This window comes from Pelophylax lessonae (genome assembly GCF_965119305.1).
Source record: "Pelophylax lessonae genome assembly, chromosome: 1".
Taxonomy (NCBI): Eukaryota; Metazoa; Chordata; class Amphibia; order Anura; family Ranidae; genus Pelophylax; species Pelophylax lessonae.
Genome location: NC_138768.1, coordinates 739,067,097 through 739,082,680, shown reverse-complemented (window position 1 = coordinate 739,082,680; position 15,584 = coordinate 739,067,097). Strand labels below are relative to the sequence as shown.

Below are 15,584 nucleotides of genomic sequence, written 5' to 3'. Positions count from 1 at the left end.
CAATAAAAGAAAAATGTTTAGCTGATTTTGGATTAAAAAGGGTAAGCTGTGATCTGTAAGAAATATAAATTTCCAGTCATATTGTTTCTCTTTGATGGAATGCCGGTAATGGCTAATGTTTTTATTATTTCTTTCCCAGTTCCAAAAAGAGTACCCAGAGTTACATTAACAAAATCCACGCAAGTTATCAAGACTGGGGAGCCGTTTGAGGTTACTTGCATGGTGAAGGATGTTAATGTCGTAGAGGTCCGTTGGATCAATGCAGCAACCCTGGTAAGTCGTAGCTTGCCTTAAATACCTACAGTGCCTTGGATCAAATTGAATATGACATTTTCACACAACATATCAGTCACGTTGTATCTTCAACAACATCTCGTACTCTGTCTCAAATGAAAACACTTCTTTGAATAATGGCCTGCAAATAGCGCTAAATTATTAAAACGTGGTTGTGCCGCTTACGTATTAATTTGCTGTTTTGGCCACATAAAAGCTTTTGTGATTTGAAAGGCTCCTGTAATGGAGGGAAGGACGACAGTGTGGTAACAGCTGGTGGGTGTCTCAAATTCTCAGTGCACTATAAACACAAGTCTGTAGATTTAGAGCTGGGCGCCCCGGAGTGTATTTACATGTGAAAACAACACTCACTTTTGTCAGGTCTGCATATTGTCAGCCAACCTTGGGAGAAAGGATTTTTCAGAAGAAATGCAAGATTGTACACAAGTCATTTTACAGTAATATGCAATTGATCCAGGCAAGGGTAATATTTGCTGAGCAAGAAATCTGGACCTGTACTTATTCTCTAAATACAGACTGTTTGAGTTGTTTTGAAACTTATCTGCATAGAAATGTCATGGCAAAAAAAAAAAGACTCAGTGGTACTTTTTTTGTGAGGTTGAGGGTGTTGTTTTTGTTTTTTTAGATTTTTGTTCTGAGGTTAGACTTTACGTTTATGTTTAAAATCACTTACAAAGCGGTTGACTGACTTTGTTTTACATTGGTCTCTGCTATGTTAATGCTGAGCTAAGCTTAGTGGGTTGTTTTTTGCCTATAAGTATTAACATTAAAGTCTAATCAAAAGTGCAAAGCTTTGTTGGTTTACACAGCCTATTGCATTAGCTCAAACATATTTGCATGTGTGTGCATGTGTATGTATTCTGGCGGTGTCAGTAGGGTAACGATTGGTGTCAGTAGGGCAGTGGACGGCGTCAGTAGTTTTTATTTCTTTTACATTTTTTTTAGGAGCCCCTTTAGGGGGCTTTGGTGAAATATCAGAGGTCTAAACAGGGGGAATCCATGGTAATTAGGGTGTGCCCAGACATCTGGCACACCCTGTGCGCACACCTATGGTTTGCTTCAAAGGCAGGTAAAATCAGTCTAATGGGAATTTTGTTTGTTTAATTTTATCTCCCTTTAATGTAGAAGCCAAAAGAGTTGGTGAGCCGCATTGGGGTTTTTCTTCCGGTTAAAGCGGTGCTCCAGTCCCCCCACAGAAAACATACTGTAGCTGCTGACTTTTAATATTAGGACCCTTACCTGTCCTGGAATCTAGAGATGTCGGCACCACAGCCAATGTTTGCATCGGCTCTCGGGTGCTGCCGCCGCCATAGCCTCTACAGCCGATTTCCCTACTGTGCATGTGCGAAGCACACTGCCCTTTCTGAATGGCCCGCCGGCGGGGAAGGAGGGGGGGGCCAAACCTCTGACATACCTCGCCGTGGCGGGGTCCGACAGAAGTGAGGACGTATACCTGTCAAACACAGGTACCTGCCCCCCCCAAAAGGTGCCAAATGTGGCACTGGTGGGGGGGAGGAGAAACTTTTGGGTGGAACTCCACTTTAACAGAAGATGCTGTTTTTAAATGTAATTGAGTAGAGGGTCCTTGCTTCAGATTGTTGAGTAGTTTCACAGGGAAACCAGGTGGAACCTTGAGACGGGTGGCTGTTCTACCACGACTCGTGAGGATCGGTCCAGGACCGGCCCCTTGGATCATGCCTTCGTCTCAGGCGCCAGTGGACAAATTGTCTGGGAGACTATGCTGTACCTTGGTGGCCTGCTACGAAACCGCCCGACAAGGTCTTGAATCCGGACTCGGGAACCAACCAAACAGGGTTCTGTTTGCTACCTGTTCCTACTAAGCAATAGGGAGACAATTGTGTAACATCAATGTTGGAGAAATATAATATATACTCACACACCACACACTTAGGATTATGTTTGTGCTAACAAATAACGTATGCAAAAATTATGCAACAGGATTTATAAACAGGAGGTTCTTTAATTTGTAAGTTAGCTTTAACACTCTGGCCCAGCTGTCTAGGGAACTTGCTGTTGTTACATATGATATAGGTACTGTATTTCAGGAAAAGCCTGCAAGCATGTTTTGTGTTCTCATGTGTCGGTTACTATGGCCATCTCCGTTTACAGCATCATGGTAACAGAGTTGAAAGGTTGTGCTCTTAAATGCAGAACTTATAATTCCATTGTTCTACCAATCTGTCCAGAATGCATTCAAAACTGGCTGAAGATAGGTAGAGGGTTCATAGGAAATGATGGATGGTGGGGCATCTGCCTGTCCTCAGTCTCATTGCTGCACTACCTGCCTCTAACCTATCTTAACGTATCTCTGTCTGGGCTGACGGAGGTTACGGCTGTAATTTGCTACCACTTGTTTCCTCAGTAACAAAGGAATGATTAAAAAATGTATGGCCACCCTAACCTATAGTGCCTGAAGGTCAGCTACTTATGTGTTTGTAAATAGTTGGACAAGTATTTGCCCTTGTCAGTGCAGGGCTTAATTTGTCTTCTGGGCTATAGATACGTAAAATAAACCTTTGAAGTAGTAGAGGAGTTGTGGAGTCTTCCCACAGTTTGCCCAATCCAGCAAAGTACAGGCTCTCCTTAAGCATGCAACAGATGTTAAACACAAAAAATTTTTAACTGACTGTAAATGTAATTGGAACATTATATATATATATATATATATATATATATATATATATATATATATATATATATATATATATTAGAAAATAAGAGAATAGAGCAGATATTTAAATGTCTATTATAGTAGTATACATACTCATAGCATCATAGTAGTATACAACGGAAAGAACCACCCAGATTGTGGTTAGTGTATGAGGTTAATTAGATTAACAGTGGATATGAGTAATATATATATATGTGTGTGTATTAGAGCTAACAGCTGATTCCTAGTCACATAGTAATTTTTATTTGTTGATACTGAGACAATGTAGGGGAAGGGGATTTACTGGAGCATTCAGAATCTGGTGCAGGTGTGCATAGTAACCAATCAGCTTCTAGGTTTTAGCCCTCGTTTACACTGAAATCGTGCGACTTCATCTGAACTTGCACGATTTACAAAGCCGCATTTCAGTCCGACTTCAGGGGCGACTTGAAAGACATCTGTGCCGGCTCTTGCACAGATGTCTATTGAAGTCGCCCCCGAAGTCGCCAAAAGTAGTGCTGGAACTACTTTTGGAAATTGATGCGGTGCTTCAAAGTCAGCATTGCACGGATTGGGGACGCTCCCATTGCCAGCAATAGGCTGCGATATGACTTTTGATTTGATCTGTCAATGTGTACGGGGGCTTATTGTCAAAGCATAATTGAACCATCTGAAGTTAGAAGCTGATTGGTTACTATGTACAGCTGTACCAAATTCTGGGTGTTCTAGTTTTAGTAGATCCTCTCTCCAATGACTGTCACTCTCTAAATGATGAGGACACTTTCATTACCATCTGCCATACCTTGAATGGTATTCTGTCTATAACTGTGCCTTTCACATTCCCTGCCATAATTAGCACTAACATCTTGAAGAACCTTCACAATATTCTTAGCCCCCCTTTTCCTTCCTTCCTCTCTCTCCATATTCCCTCCGGCATGATCATCCTCCATTTCCTATTTTTCATGTTGTTCCTTTCCTTTTGTCCGCATGTAAAGATATGATGGCCCAGTCATGTGTAATTAACATATTTTAATGAAGCTGCAAAGGTGATTTAATAATCAGCCATATCTCAGTAATGAACTCTTCTCCATCGCGGAAGTACCTGCATTGTTGTCATTATCGTTTAATCTGTCATTATCCAATTGTATGAAAAGCTACTTGCAGCAGACAGCTTGTCAAGGCCTTTCTTCAGAGACTTCTGTTTTTACATAATGAATCTTTTTTTATTTCTTTTCATAATAATAGCTAATTTTGTGATTTCATTGCAGAGAACCAATGAAAATAGCAAGTTTCTTAACTCTTCTAATTTTGAGCGCAGCATCACTCTGAGCAGCCCAGCCATTCAGTATAATGAGTCTGGTACATACATCTGTGAAGCCAAGAACAGCTTGGGCGTAGCGAATGCTGCATTCACATTGGAAGTTCTCGGTAGGTAACTGTTAGTTGAATATTTGCAATGTATTATTAGTGGAATCACTGACATAATCCAACAAGCTTCTTTTTTATCTGTATCTAAATTGAAGACCCACGTTTACCACCCACCTCCATTTTTTTTTTTTTCTCACTTTTAGTTTATTACCATTCCCTGATGTGGACATCAGTCACACGTCTGGTTGCTGTATTCTTATAGCTGTTTACGGTTTATGGACAGTTTTGCTATCTTTCATCTTGCAGCCCATAGCAACCATTCATTGTATTCCTTTACGGTGTCCAGTATGTGGGGTAAAAAGGAACCTCTTCCTTTACACATTGTTAGTCATAAGGCCAGCCTGCAACAATGTGCCTCCTTAGGGTTTGTGCAGATGTCCTCTTTAGGGGCTTCCTCAATCACATCTTTATCAGGCTGAGTGGAGCATAAATAAAGTGACCCTTCGTGTCTTCTTATAGGGTTTTTTGAAAACTGTGAGCAGTGTGCCTACAATTCATACTTGGCTGTATTGCTGAGATATGTTCCTTCACAGATGCTTTTCATTGCAAAACATCCAGGCACATCAGTACAGCTTCTTAACCACTTAAGCCCCGGAAGATTTTACCCCCTTCCTGACCAGGGCCTATTTTGCGATTCAGCACTGCGTGACTTTAATGGACAATTGCGCAGTCGCGCGACGCTGTACCCAAATGAAATTGACGTCCTTTTTTCCCCACAAACAGAGCTTTCTTTTGGTGGTATTTGATCACCTGTGCGATTTTTTATTTATTTATTTATTTTTTTTGATCATGCGCTATAAACACAAAAAGAGCAACAATTTTGCAAAAATAACAATATTTTTCACATTTTTTTATATGAAATTCCCCCCCCAAAAAATGTAAAAATCTAAATTTTTTAAAATTTTTGGCCAATTTGTTTTCTGCTACATATGTTTGGTAAATAAAATCACAATAAGCGTATTTTGATTGGTTTGCGCAAAAGTTATTGCGTTTACTAAGGGAAAGATTTTTGTCATTTTTAGTTGTTTTTTTTTAACGAGTAATGGCGGCGATCTGCGATTTTTTTTTTTTTTTTTTTTTTTTTGCGGGACTGCGACATTGCGGTGGACAGATCGGACCCGTGACTGACATTTTTGACACTTTTGGGGTTACCAGTGACATTACTACAGTAATCAGTGCTATACATATGCACTGTTACTGTAAAAAAAAAAGGGGTTAACTTTATTGGAGAGGGAGGGGTTAAGTTTGTCCCTAGGGGCGTGTTTCTTACTGTGATTGGCTGTGGCTTTGTGTGTAACAGCACAGATCAACGGTCCTACATAGCAGGACAGAGTGATCTGTGCTTTTACACAGGGCAGAGTGACAGGCAGCTTTGTTTACATTAGCCGCCTGCCTTTCTCCCTCTCCACCCGCCGATCGCGAGTGACCGGCGGACATCGGGTCCGCCGGTCACACGCCCCGGCTTCTTCTGGTACGAGCGGGGGCGGGAGCGCGCCTCCGGCGGTGCACGCTCACCCCCTATTCGCTCCCAGGCTAGTGACGTACCGGTACGTCACTTTGCCCTAGGAGGGGCTGACCGCCGCCGCATATAGTTGGGCGGCGGTCGGCAAGTGGTTAAGCTGCCCATACATTATACAATTTTCTTGTTCAATTTCCTTTACATTTATCTTCAACTATGTAGTGCAAGGGCCTGTCTGATTGCATAAAAATTGAAAGTATTTAGGTTTGACCTCATATTATATGGTTTTGGTAAATTTAAAGGAAAATTGTACAAGAGGCAGGAACAGCATAGGAGCCTAATGCAGATGTATTTAAATCAGACATTTACAGGAAGGTTTATTAAGGGAGTGCAAAGAGCAGTTACAGTTAATAGTTGATGGGTGTTCCAGTCAAATGCTTCTTTTTCCATTGAATGACAACTAGCTGCATTTGTTTGACATGAAAAGTCTGTGTTTGGCATATTTGTGTGCAATTTAGACTTGCATTAATAGGGCATGCTGCGTCTACAGAAACACATCACAAAGGGTAACCGTACCCCCTGAGCTTCCAGTTGCATAACCCATAAAAGTCAATAGATTTTTGAAACGCACATCAAGCGCAGGAAAATGGCGCTCATTGACATTTACTCTGAATCTTATTGGTTGCCAGGTGTTGACATCATAAAATTGTTCTTTTCACTGCCTTGTTCAATAAAATGTTAAAGCGGTAGTAAACTCAAAAGCTAACATTTATTATATTGGAGCTTAGTAATTCTTAGATGTGTTGGCTGCATTTGTTTTCTTTTTTAGGCTTTCTTTGCTTTATTTTCCTCTGGTGATCTGGTTTGCTGTAACTGCTTATGAAGTATTAGCTAGAGTTTTGCTTCAATTTACAGTGCCTTGCGAAAGTATTCGGCCACCTTGAACTTTTTGAACATTTGCCACATTTCAGGCTTCAAACCTAAAGATATAAAACTGTAATTTTTTGTGAAGAATCAACAACAAGTGGGACATAATCATGAAGTGGAACGAAATTTATTGGATATTTCAAACTTTGTTAACAAATAAAAAACTAAAAAATTGGGCGTGCAAAATTATTCAGCCCCTTTACTTTCAGTGCAGCAAACTCTCTCCAGAAGTTCAGTGAGGATCATTGAATGATCCAATGTTGACCTGAAATGACTAATGATGATAAATAGAATCCACTTGTGTGTAATCATGTCTCCTGCGCTGTGATAGCCTCAGAGGTCCGTTTAAAGCGCAGAGAGCATCATGAAGAACAAGGAACACACCAGGCAGGTCCGAGATACTGTTGTGGAGAAGTTTAAAGCCGGATTTGGATACAAAAACATTTCCCAAGCTTTAAACATCTCAAGGAGCACTATGCAAGCGATAATATTGAAATGGAAGGAGTATCAGACAACTGAAAATCTACGAAGACCTGGCCGTCCCTCTAAACTTTCAGCTCATACAAGGAGAAGACTGATCAGAGATGCAGCCAAGAGGCCCATGATCACTCTGGATGAACTGCAGAGATCTACAGCTGAGGTGGGAGACTTTGTCCATAGGACAACAATCAGTCGTATACTGCACAAATCTGGCATTTATGGAAGAGTGGCAAGAAGAAAGCCATTTCTTAAAGATATCCATAAAAAGTGTTGTTTAAAGTTTGCCACAAGCGACCTGGGAGACACACCAAACATGTGGAAGAAGGTTCTCTGGTCAGATGAAACCAAAATCGAACTTTTTGGCAACAATGCAAAACGTTATGTTTGGCGTAAAAGCAACACAGCTCATCACCCTGAACACACCATCCCCACTGTCAAACATGGCGGTGGCAGCATCATGGTTTGGGCCTGCTTTTCTTCAGCAGGGACAGGGAAGATGGTTAAAATTGATGGGAAGATGGATGGAGCCACATACAGGACCATTCTGGAAGAAAACCTGATGGAGTCTGCAAAAGACCTGAGACTGGGACGGAGATTTGTCTTCCAACAAGACAATGATCCAAAACATAAAGCAAAATCTACAATGGAATGGTTCACAAATAAACATATCCAGGTGTTAGAATGGCCAAGTCAAAGTCCTGACCTGAATCCAATCGAGAATCTGTGGAAAGAACTGAAAACTGCTGTTCACAAACGCTCTCCATCCAACCTCACTGAACTCGAGCTGTTTTGCAAGGAGGAATGGGCAAAAATTTCAGTCTCTCGATGTGCAAAACTGATAGAGACATACCCCAAGCGACTTACAGCTGTAATCGGTAAAAGGACACCACAAAGTGCAACTGATGGAAGGCAGCTTACCAGAACACTATGGTCATTCAAATTAATGAAATGACATTCGCCAAGCTTTTGAATCAGTATGATGTACACCAGCCCAAACAGGGAAAGCAGGCAGTGAAAAGGAAGCTCCGGTCTCCACAGTAAGTATGTTCATTAGTGGTCACATCAATCTATGGAATGATTGGGAATGCTCAGAGATGATCGGGAAAGGTGACAGCTCGGCTCTCCGATCATCTCCGAGCATTCCCGATCATTCCATAGATTGATGTGACCACTAATGAACATGCTTACTGTGGAGACCGGAGCTTCCTTTTCACTGCCTGCTTTCCCTGTTTGGGCTGGAGTACATCATACTGATTCAAAAGCTTGGCGAGGTCATTTCATTAATTTGAATGACCATAGTGTTCTGGTAAGCTGCCTTCCATCAGTTGCACTTTGTGGTGTCCTTTTACCTGCACTTCCCTGGTGGTGTTGGATTTGAAGAATTTATTTGGACTATTCACCATTCACCTATGGTTTTGAACCCTTATAATTACTTTTTGGGACTTTTCCTTTGCTTCAACAATATACGGTATTTTATACAAGTCATTGCACGTTTTTTATGCCATGTGATTTAAATTTTCACTTTTGGTTTATGTATTTATCAATGGTTTTTTATATCTATGATTAGCGCTACACTTTTTTCTGTTTTCTATTTCTGGATCTTTGTTTGTGGGTCTTGTGTATGCAGCTTTTCACGTTCGATTATTTCGTTTAGTGCAGAAATTTCCTATATTTCTTATATAGAAAACATAGCAGCAAATCAGAGTTCTCCAGATTACTACATGGTGGATTCTTGTTTATTGTCATGGCTTCCTGCATTAAAAAATAACTCTGTATCAAATATGTTTCTTTTTTTTTTCCCCATGTTTTTTTATGAACTGTCTTTTCTCTAAGGTGATTATAATTATATCTAATTTTGTTTCTTTTATAGAATTTGGCTTTGTTAACTTGACCATCACGAACAACACTACAATTGATATAAATGCTGGAGAGAACATCATATTGCAGGTTTATATTCATGCCTACCCCCGTCCTGATGAGGAGTACTGGACTCACATGAACGAAACCCTTCTGAACACTTCAGACCACTTTGTAGAGTCACAAAATAAGGGCGATAACAGGTAAAGTAATAATAGTTACTGGATATTCTTATCTTGCAGGAATCATATGAAACCTTATCATGGTAAATTTCTGGGCTGGAGAACCAAAGTCCTCCAATCTGACACCCTTATTGAGTAGGGCAGAGCCTTAAGCCTGGTACACACTATGAATTTTTATTTTTTTAATTCAACCTTGCGGGCTAAACAAAAAAAAACTGTAAGCTCCGGTCAGAGCCTCTGTACTATTTGAAGTTAGTAGAGCGATCTTCCCTGGCTGAGCTGTTGTGTTCTGACAGGGGGACAGCCCTCCCGCAAGAACACTCCAATCAGCGCTCTCCATCATTGGCTGAGAGCACTGATCGGGAGTGGGTTGGCTGCTGAATTTTTTTTGGTCAGCTGCTGGATTTCCAGCATGCTCTTCTGACAGAAGCCGGCTTCTGTTGGAAAGGGTGGCATACACACGGGCCGATTATCGGCCGTTTTTTTTTTAACCGGCCCATGTCTTCCAACATTTAGCCCTTGTGTACGGTGCTTTAAGGCTTTTGTTGATTCATTTTTCTTTCCCCATATAACGGGGACACAAATGCGGCTTGAGGCAGGTTTTTGTATGTAGAAGGAGGTCAGATGCAGATCAGAAAGAAGTGATCTGTAGGTCAAATTGACCAGTAAATTAATTCTGAACATTTTACGTAGCATCTCAAACTGATGTTAAATGAAAGGCAAATGCTCCTGAAAGCAAGATCCCCAGGGACATGAGCCCAAAGCCCATAGACACAGGTCCTCCACTGATCTTAGATGGCTAGTGAAATGTTTTTTCTTCAACCCACTGGTAACCATTGCAGTGCAGCTTGCATCTTGGCACTTAAGTGGTAATTTGAGTGGTTGAACCCTTCTTTTTATTTTCTAATTGAGAAAATACCTTTATTGGCTCTGTCACAGACATTTTTGAAAAAGCTGCAAAATCATTGCATTCTGTATTAAAATGCACTCGAAAAATGTGTCCTCACTTCCCTGGGAGGCCCTACAAGTCCCAGCCTTCTCTTGTTTATCACAGGTCAGGTCGTTGGAATAGAAATAGGCCATATATTACTGCCCCTAGAGCTTTGTTCGGTAACCTAAAAGGACCGGGGGGGGGGGGGGGATTTACTAAAACTGGTGCACTCAGAATCTGGTGCAGCAGTGCATGGTAACCAATCAGCTTCTAACTTCAGCTTGTTCAATTAAGCTTTGGCAATAAAACCTGGAAGCTGATTGTTTTATACACAGAGTTGTACCAGATTTTGCACTCTCCAGTTTTAGAAAATAACCCTCACAGTATCGTGGGGAAAAGCATAGTAGACAATCATACATCAGCTTTTATTATTGTGGCTACAGCTTATTGCAAAAACTGACTGACCCCATTGTCTCACTGAGAGTTGCCCTAACTGCATGTGTTCCACTAATTCTATCTCTGATTTGTGAATGTCCATCTCTCTTCACTTTAGTTATGTTAGTGAGCTACACCTGATTCGACTGAAAGGCAATGAGAAAGGAGTTTATACGTTTTATGCCTCCAATTCTGATGCCAACGCTTCTGTCAGTTTCAACATATTTGTCAAAAGTAAGTTTCTTTTAACTCCCTCACAGTGTCCACCCATTGTGTAGTTTTAACTGACAGGTTTTAATCCCCGGTTTTCCTTTATTTTCACAGCAAAACCTGAAATCCTAATTGCTGAGAAGCTTAGCAATGGCATGCTCCAGTGTGTGGCGGCTGGGTTCCCTGTGCCCTCCATTGAATGGGTTTTCTGTCCAGGATCTGAGCAGCGGTATGCAATAATGAACATATAACAGCTGATGCAAAATTGGTATAGCAATATATAGAAAAAAGTGCAGTCTATAACCAGAGTTGTCACATATTAGTGAGTTTCAGTCTAAAGGCTCGTACACACTTAACGAAAATCGGACGAAATATCCTCCCATTGTTCTCTCTCATGCTCAGCGGTCGTAACCGTTTTTAGTTGACAGTGCATAATGTTCACGAAATTTCTCGTCCGATTTTTTTTTTTTTTCGGGACATTTACATAGTTACATAGTAGGTGAGGTTGAATAAAGGCAATAGTCCATCTAGTTCAACCTGTGTAGGTGTGTGTGGCCGTAATCATCTCTCATACCCCTGAATGTTCCGATCCTTGAGATGTACGTCTAAGAGTCTTTTGTAAGCCACCATACTTCCCGCAGAAACCACCTCTTGTGGTAGAGAATTCCACAATCTTGTAGCCCTAACAGTAAAGAACCCCCCACGTTGCCTGAGGTTAAAACGATTCTCCTCTAATTGCATTGTATGCCCTCGAGTCCTCATGCAATCCTTTAGACTGAATAGCTTTTTTTCTATGCTGAGATCACCATTGAGATATTTATAAATTGCTATCATGTCCCCTCTCAGGCGTCTCTTCTCCACGGAGAATAAATCAAGCGATTGCAGACGCAATTTGTTCCTAGACTTCCGGGTCGTCAGCAACTTCAGATCATGCGCGGTCTTTCGTATCTGATTTTTCACGGACGTACTGCATACACATTAAACGAAAATTGGTTTTCTGGGGACGGACGATAACAATTTTGGTGTTTGTCCCTCCGTTTTTTTTTTTCATTGAAAATGTCGGCATTGGCTGCTGAAAGGTGTGTACACACTAGCTGAAAATCATACGATTTTACCTCGGACGGGAATTTTCAGCAGATTTTCTACTAGTGTGTACCCCACTTAAGGCTAAATACCTCCAAACGTATCAAATGAAATGTTCTATTTATAGAAGCAGACAGTCAGGGTTCCTGGCTCCTTTTTGATTGACAGGCAGTCTTTCTCTATGCCTACGTATCCATGCATTATTGACAAAGGATCTTTTAAGTACAGCATTGAGATACTGTGTTCATTAGCACAATTACTAATGTGTCATCCTACCTTGATGGAGACACAATAAGCTGTTTTGCAGTTCTCAGTTCAAATGGTATTGTCTCATCTGTGACCTATTTGACTATATAAATGAAGGCACAGTGTCACAGGGTTGGTGTTTTATTTTCCACACCTGGAAATGTTTCCATGTACTCTGTGACGTTAGGACCCTGTGAAGGAAAATTGACCACGCATTGTTATTACAGGTGTACAGATTCTCCAAGAATCCCCCCCTCTGATGTAAAGTTCAGCCAGGAAAATTCAACTCTGGGTCGTATGGTGGTAGAAAGCACCATAGATGTAAGCTCCATCAGGAAGAATGGTACCGTCCATTGTATCGCATCCAATGATGTGGAGAGCATCTCATCCATCTTCAGCTTTGCGATTAATGGTAATTTATTTTTATTTTTTTACACCAGGTTTACTCAGATCTTTCGGTGTTCTTGTCCGCACTGCCTTGAGAAAAATAAAGAGCCAATAGGCATCTCTCCCCTAGTATATATCTATGCTTGTTTAGTCTAATAGCCCGTTATACAAAGAAATACTCAGTTCTGTTGCAGCTGGAACATTTCTGCATCTCGCTGAAGCCCTGGAATGTGGGCAGGCACTAAACCACATCATATACAATGCAGGACCAGTGTTGGCTGCTGAAATGTATTGTAGGTGATGACATTGGCGAGAAAGGGGGCAAAACAACCAATGAAGAGGAGCAGCTTCATGGGACTGATCAACCTTCCTGGAACCAGTGGGGAGGAGGCCTTGAGGGTCAATTTCCTTCTATTACATACCCTTTAGGTTGAGTGAGCATTAGATCCATAATATACAGGCAATTTTTTTATTACATCTGGAGTTCAGTTTATTAGTCTGAAGTATTTGTGATTGCTTGTGCCTGAAAGCTGGCAAGATGATTAGGACATTCAGGGCTCTTTCACACGGGCGATCCGATCAGATCCGCCTGTAAGTTTTTTAGGCGGATCTGATCGGATCCTCCATGCAGCTCTATGGGTCAGCGGAGATACCTCCGCTGACACCCGCTGCCATCCGTATCCGATCCTGTCCGTGAAATCTGGACGGATGGAAACCCTATTTTTCCATTAGTTCAGGGATCGGATCGGATGAGAGCGGACAGACAGTCCGCTCTCATCTGGCGGATCGATCCCCTCTGAGCAGCACGGATCCGCCTACAGAGGCAGACCGTGTGAAAGAGCCCTTAGGTATATACATTTGTGGTGAGGGGGGAATATTTTAAAACAGTGTGTTTATTTTTTTAAATACATTAAAATACTAAATTGGGCTTTCATTTTATTTTTCAGAAGAACGAATTTCCCACAAATTATTCACTCCGCTGTTGATTGGCTTTATAGTGGCTGCGGCAGTATTGTGCCTCGGGATGGTGATTCTCATGTACAAATACATGCAGGTACGGCACTAATCATGATCATCCTGTGTCTGTTAGTGTGAAAAAAAATCAACAGTTGTTCTTGCTCTTTATTAAAGAAACCAAAGTACGAGATACAGTGGAAAGTAGTGGAAGAAATCAATGGCAATAATTACGTTTATATTGACCCAACACAACTTCCCTATGACAACAAATGGGAATTCCCGAGGGACAGACTGTGCTTTGGTAAGTATGCTACACTACAAAGTTACTGTATGTTATTATGACAGTATTTCATTTTCCTCCGTTTCAGGACAAAAACATTTCATGGAAAAAAATACCATATTGTCTACAGCTGTATCCCCATTTTTCTATTTAATATAAATAAATATATCTTTGTCACATTTTTTTGGATGAGGAAGGAAGGTCAGAACTTCTGCAGGCTGTGTACCCACTGGAAAGATTTACCTCTCTCCTGATCACCATTTTCACTTGGACAGACAGGTGTAGATTTACTAAAGGCGAATAGACTGTGCGCTTTGCAAGTGCAGTTGCACTTTGCGAAAACATTTGCCCCAGAGCTTAGTAAATTAGGTGAAGCTTCACTTTACAAAGAATACCCAATCATATGCAAGGAAAATGAAAAAACTGCATTTTTGCTTGCACATGATTGCATGATAGCAGTGAGCACAGCTTCCCCTCATTTACTAAGCTCTGGATCAAAGTCCCTTGCAGCTATTTGCCTTTAGTAAATCAAACCCAGTGTGTCAGAATTTTCCAAATTTTACAGTTGTCTCTGGGACAGGGATATAGTAGAAATCTTCCATGAAGAACGCCTATTGTAGTGACATCTAAAGGGGGATTTCACCTCACTTTGGTGAAAATTCTTCCTTGTTCCTGTTATGGCTTATCTTTTAAATGTAAGCATTTGTTTTCGGAGAACTTTACAAAAGTATCTAGACAAATAATCCACATACAGTAGTAGATTGCGTATTCAATGTTTTATGTTTTGCCTTTTCTGTACTTTAATTCTGTATGTAAGAAAATGCTATTTGACATTGTATTAAATATTACAGTAGTAATAGGTATTTTTATTTTATTTTTAATAGGGAAGATTCTGGGTGCTGGTGCTTTCGGTAAAGTGGTTGAAGCCACTGCCTACGGACTCCTTAAGACTGACAATGCATTGACTGTTGCTGTTAAAATGCTAAAGCGTAAGTCTTTTGGGTATTTCATATTCATTTGTATTGTTTTTTTAGTTGTTTTTATTTATTTTTTTGGACTTTGTCTAATGGTGTATAAAAAAATATCTCTCTCTGTCATTGCAGCAAGTGCCCATGCCACAGAGAGGGAAGCTCTCATGTCGGAGCTGAAAGTACTGAGCTATCTTGGTCACCACAAAAACATTGTGAACCTGCTTGGCGCATGCACTGTGGGAGGTAAATGAATATATTCTTTCAGTTTCTAATAAATAACAGTATGTTACAGTGAACTTATATCTAACCACAAATATTTTTTTTTTCTTATAGATTTTAAATTACAGTATTCTAAAATAGAACACATTAAAGCTAGTAATATAGACACAAATAATATTTTCCATCAGAAACTAAGGCATTCCTTTACCTTTATAATGTTTACTTGTATTCACACCAACGTTATCGGAGTTCCGGCCATACTTGCTACTTTTTCAGTGGGAAGCTGTGGTCAGCATATATTGGCTGATGGGACTTCCCTATTTTAGTAAACAACAAGATAAAGATATCAGTAGTACTGAGTTCCATCAAACACTGTACACGACTTCCTGTATGAGGCAAAGCATTGTGTCATTATATTTATATTACATCAGCTATAAACTTGGCTTTCCTCATGGTAACAATGGAGGAAGCTGGACACAAACAACAGTATCCAAGGTTAAACTCTTAGAAAGAAGTGGCTTCATTACATTACTTTAAGGGGCATGCAGACATGAGAGCTGTATGTCT

At 40.6% G+C, this 15,584-nt stretch overlaps 1 protein-coding gene across 1 annotated transcript in view; it reads left to right on the top strand.

The window, feature by feature from the left end:
* KIT (KIT proto-oncogene, receptor tyrosine kinase) overlaps positions 1-15,584 on the top strand; it is an 85,046-nt gene that overhangs the window by 40,677 nt on the left and 28,785 nt on the right. Inside the window, exons 4-13 of the mRNA XM_082272999.1 lie at positions 140-273; positions 4,234-4,393; positions 9,130-9,319; positions 10,783-10,898; positions 10,989-11,103; positions 12,431-12,615; positions 13,538-13,644; positions 13,722-13,848; positions 14,712-14,816; positions 14,931-15,041. Coding sequence (XP_082129125.1) covers positions 140-273; positions 4,234-4,393; positions 9,130-9,319; positions 10,783-10,898; positions 10,989-11,103; positions 12,431-12,615; positions 13,538-13,644; positions 13,722-13,848; positions 14,712-14,816; positions 14,931-15,041 — 1,350 coding nt within the window. The remainder of the gene's footprint in view (positions 1-139; positions 274-4,233; positions 4,394-9,129; positions 9,320-10,782; positions 10,899-10,988; positions 11,104-12,430; positions 12,616-13,537; positions 13,645-13,721; positions 13,849-14,711; positions 14,817-14,930; positions 15,042-15,584) is intronic.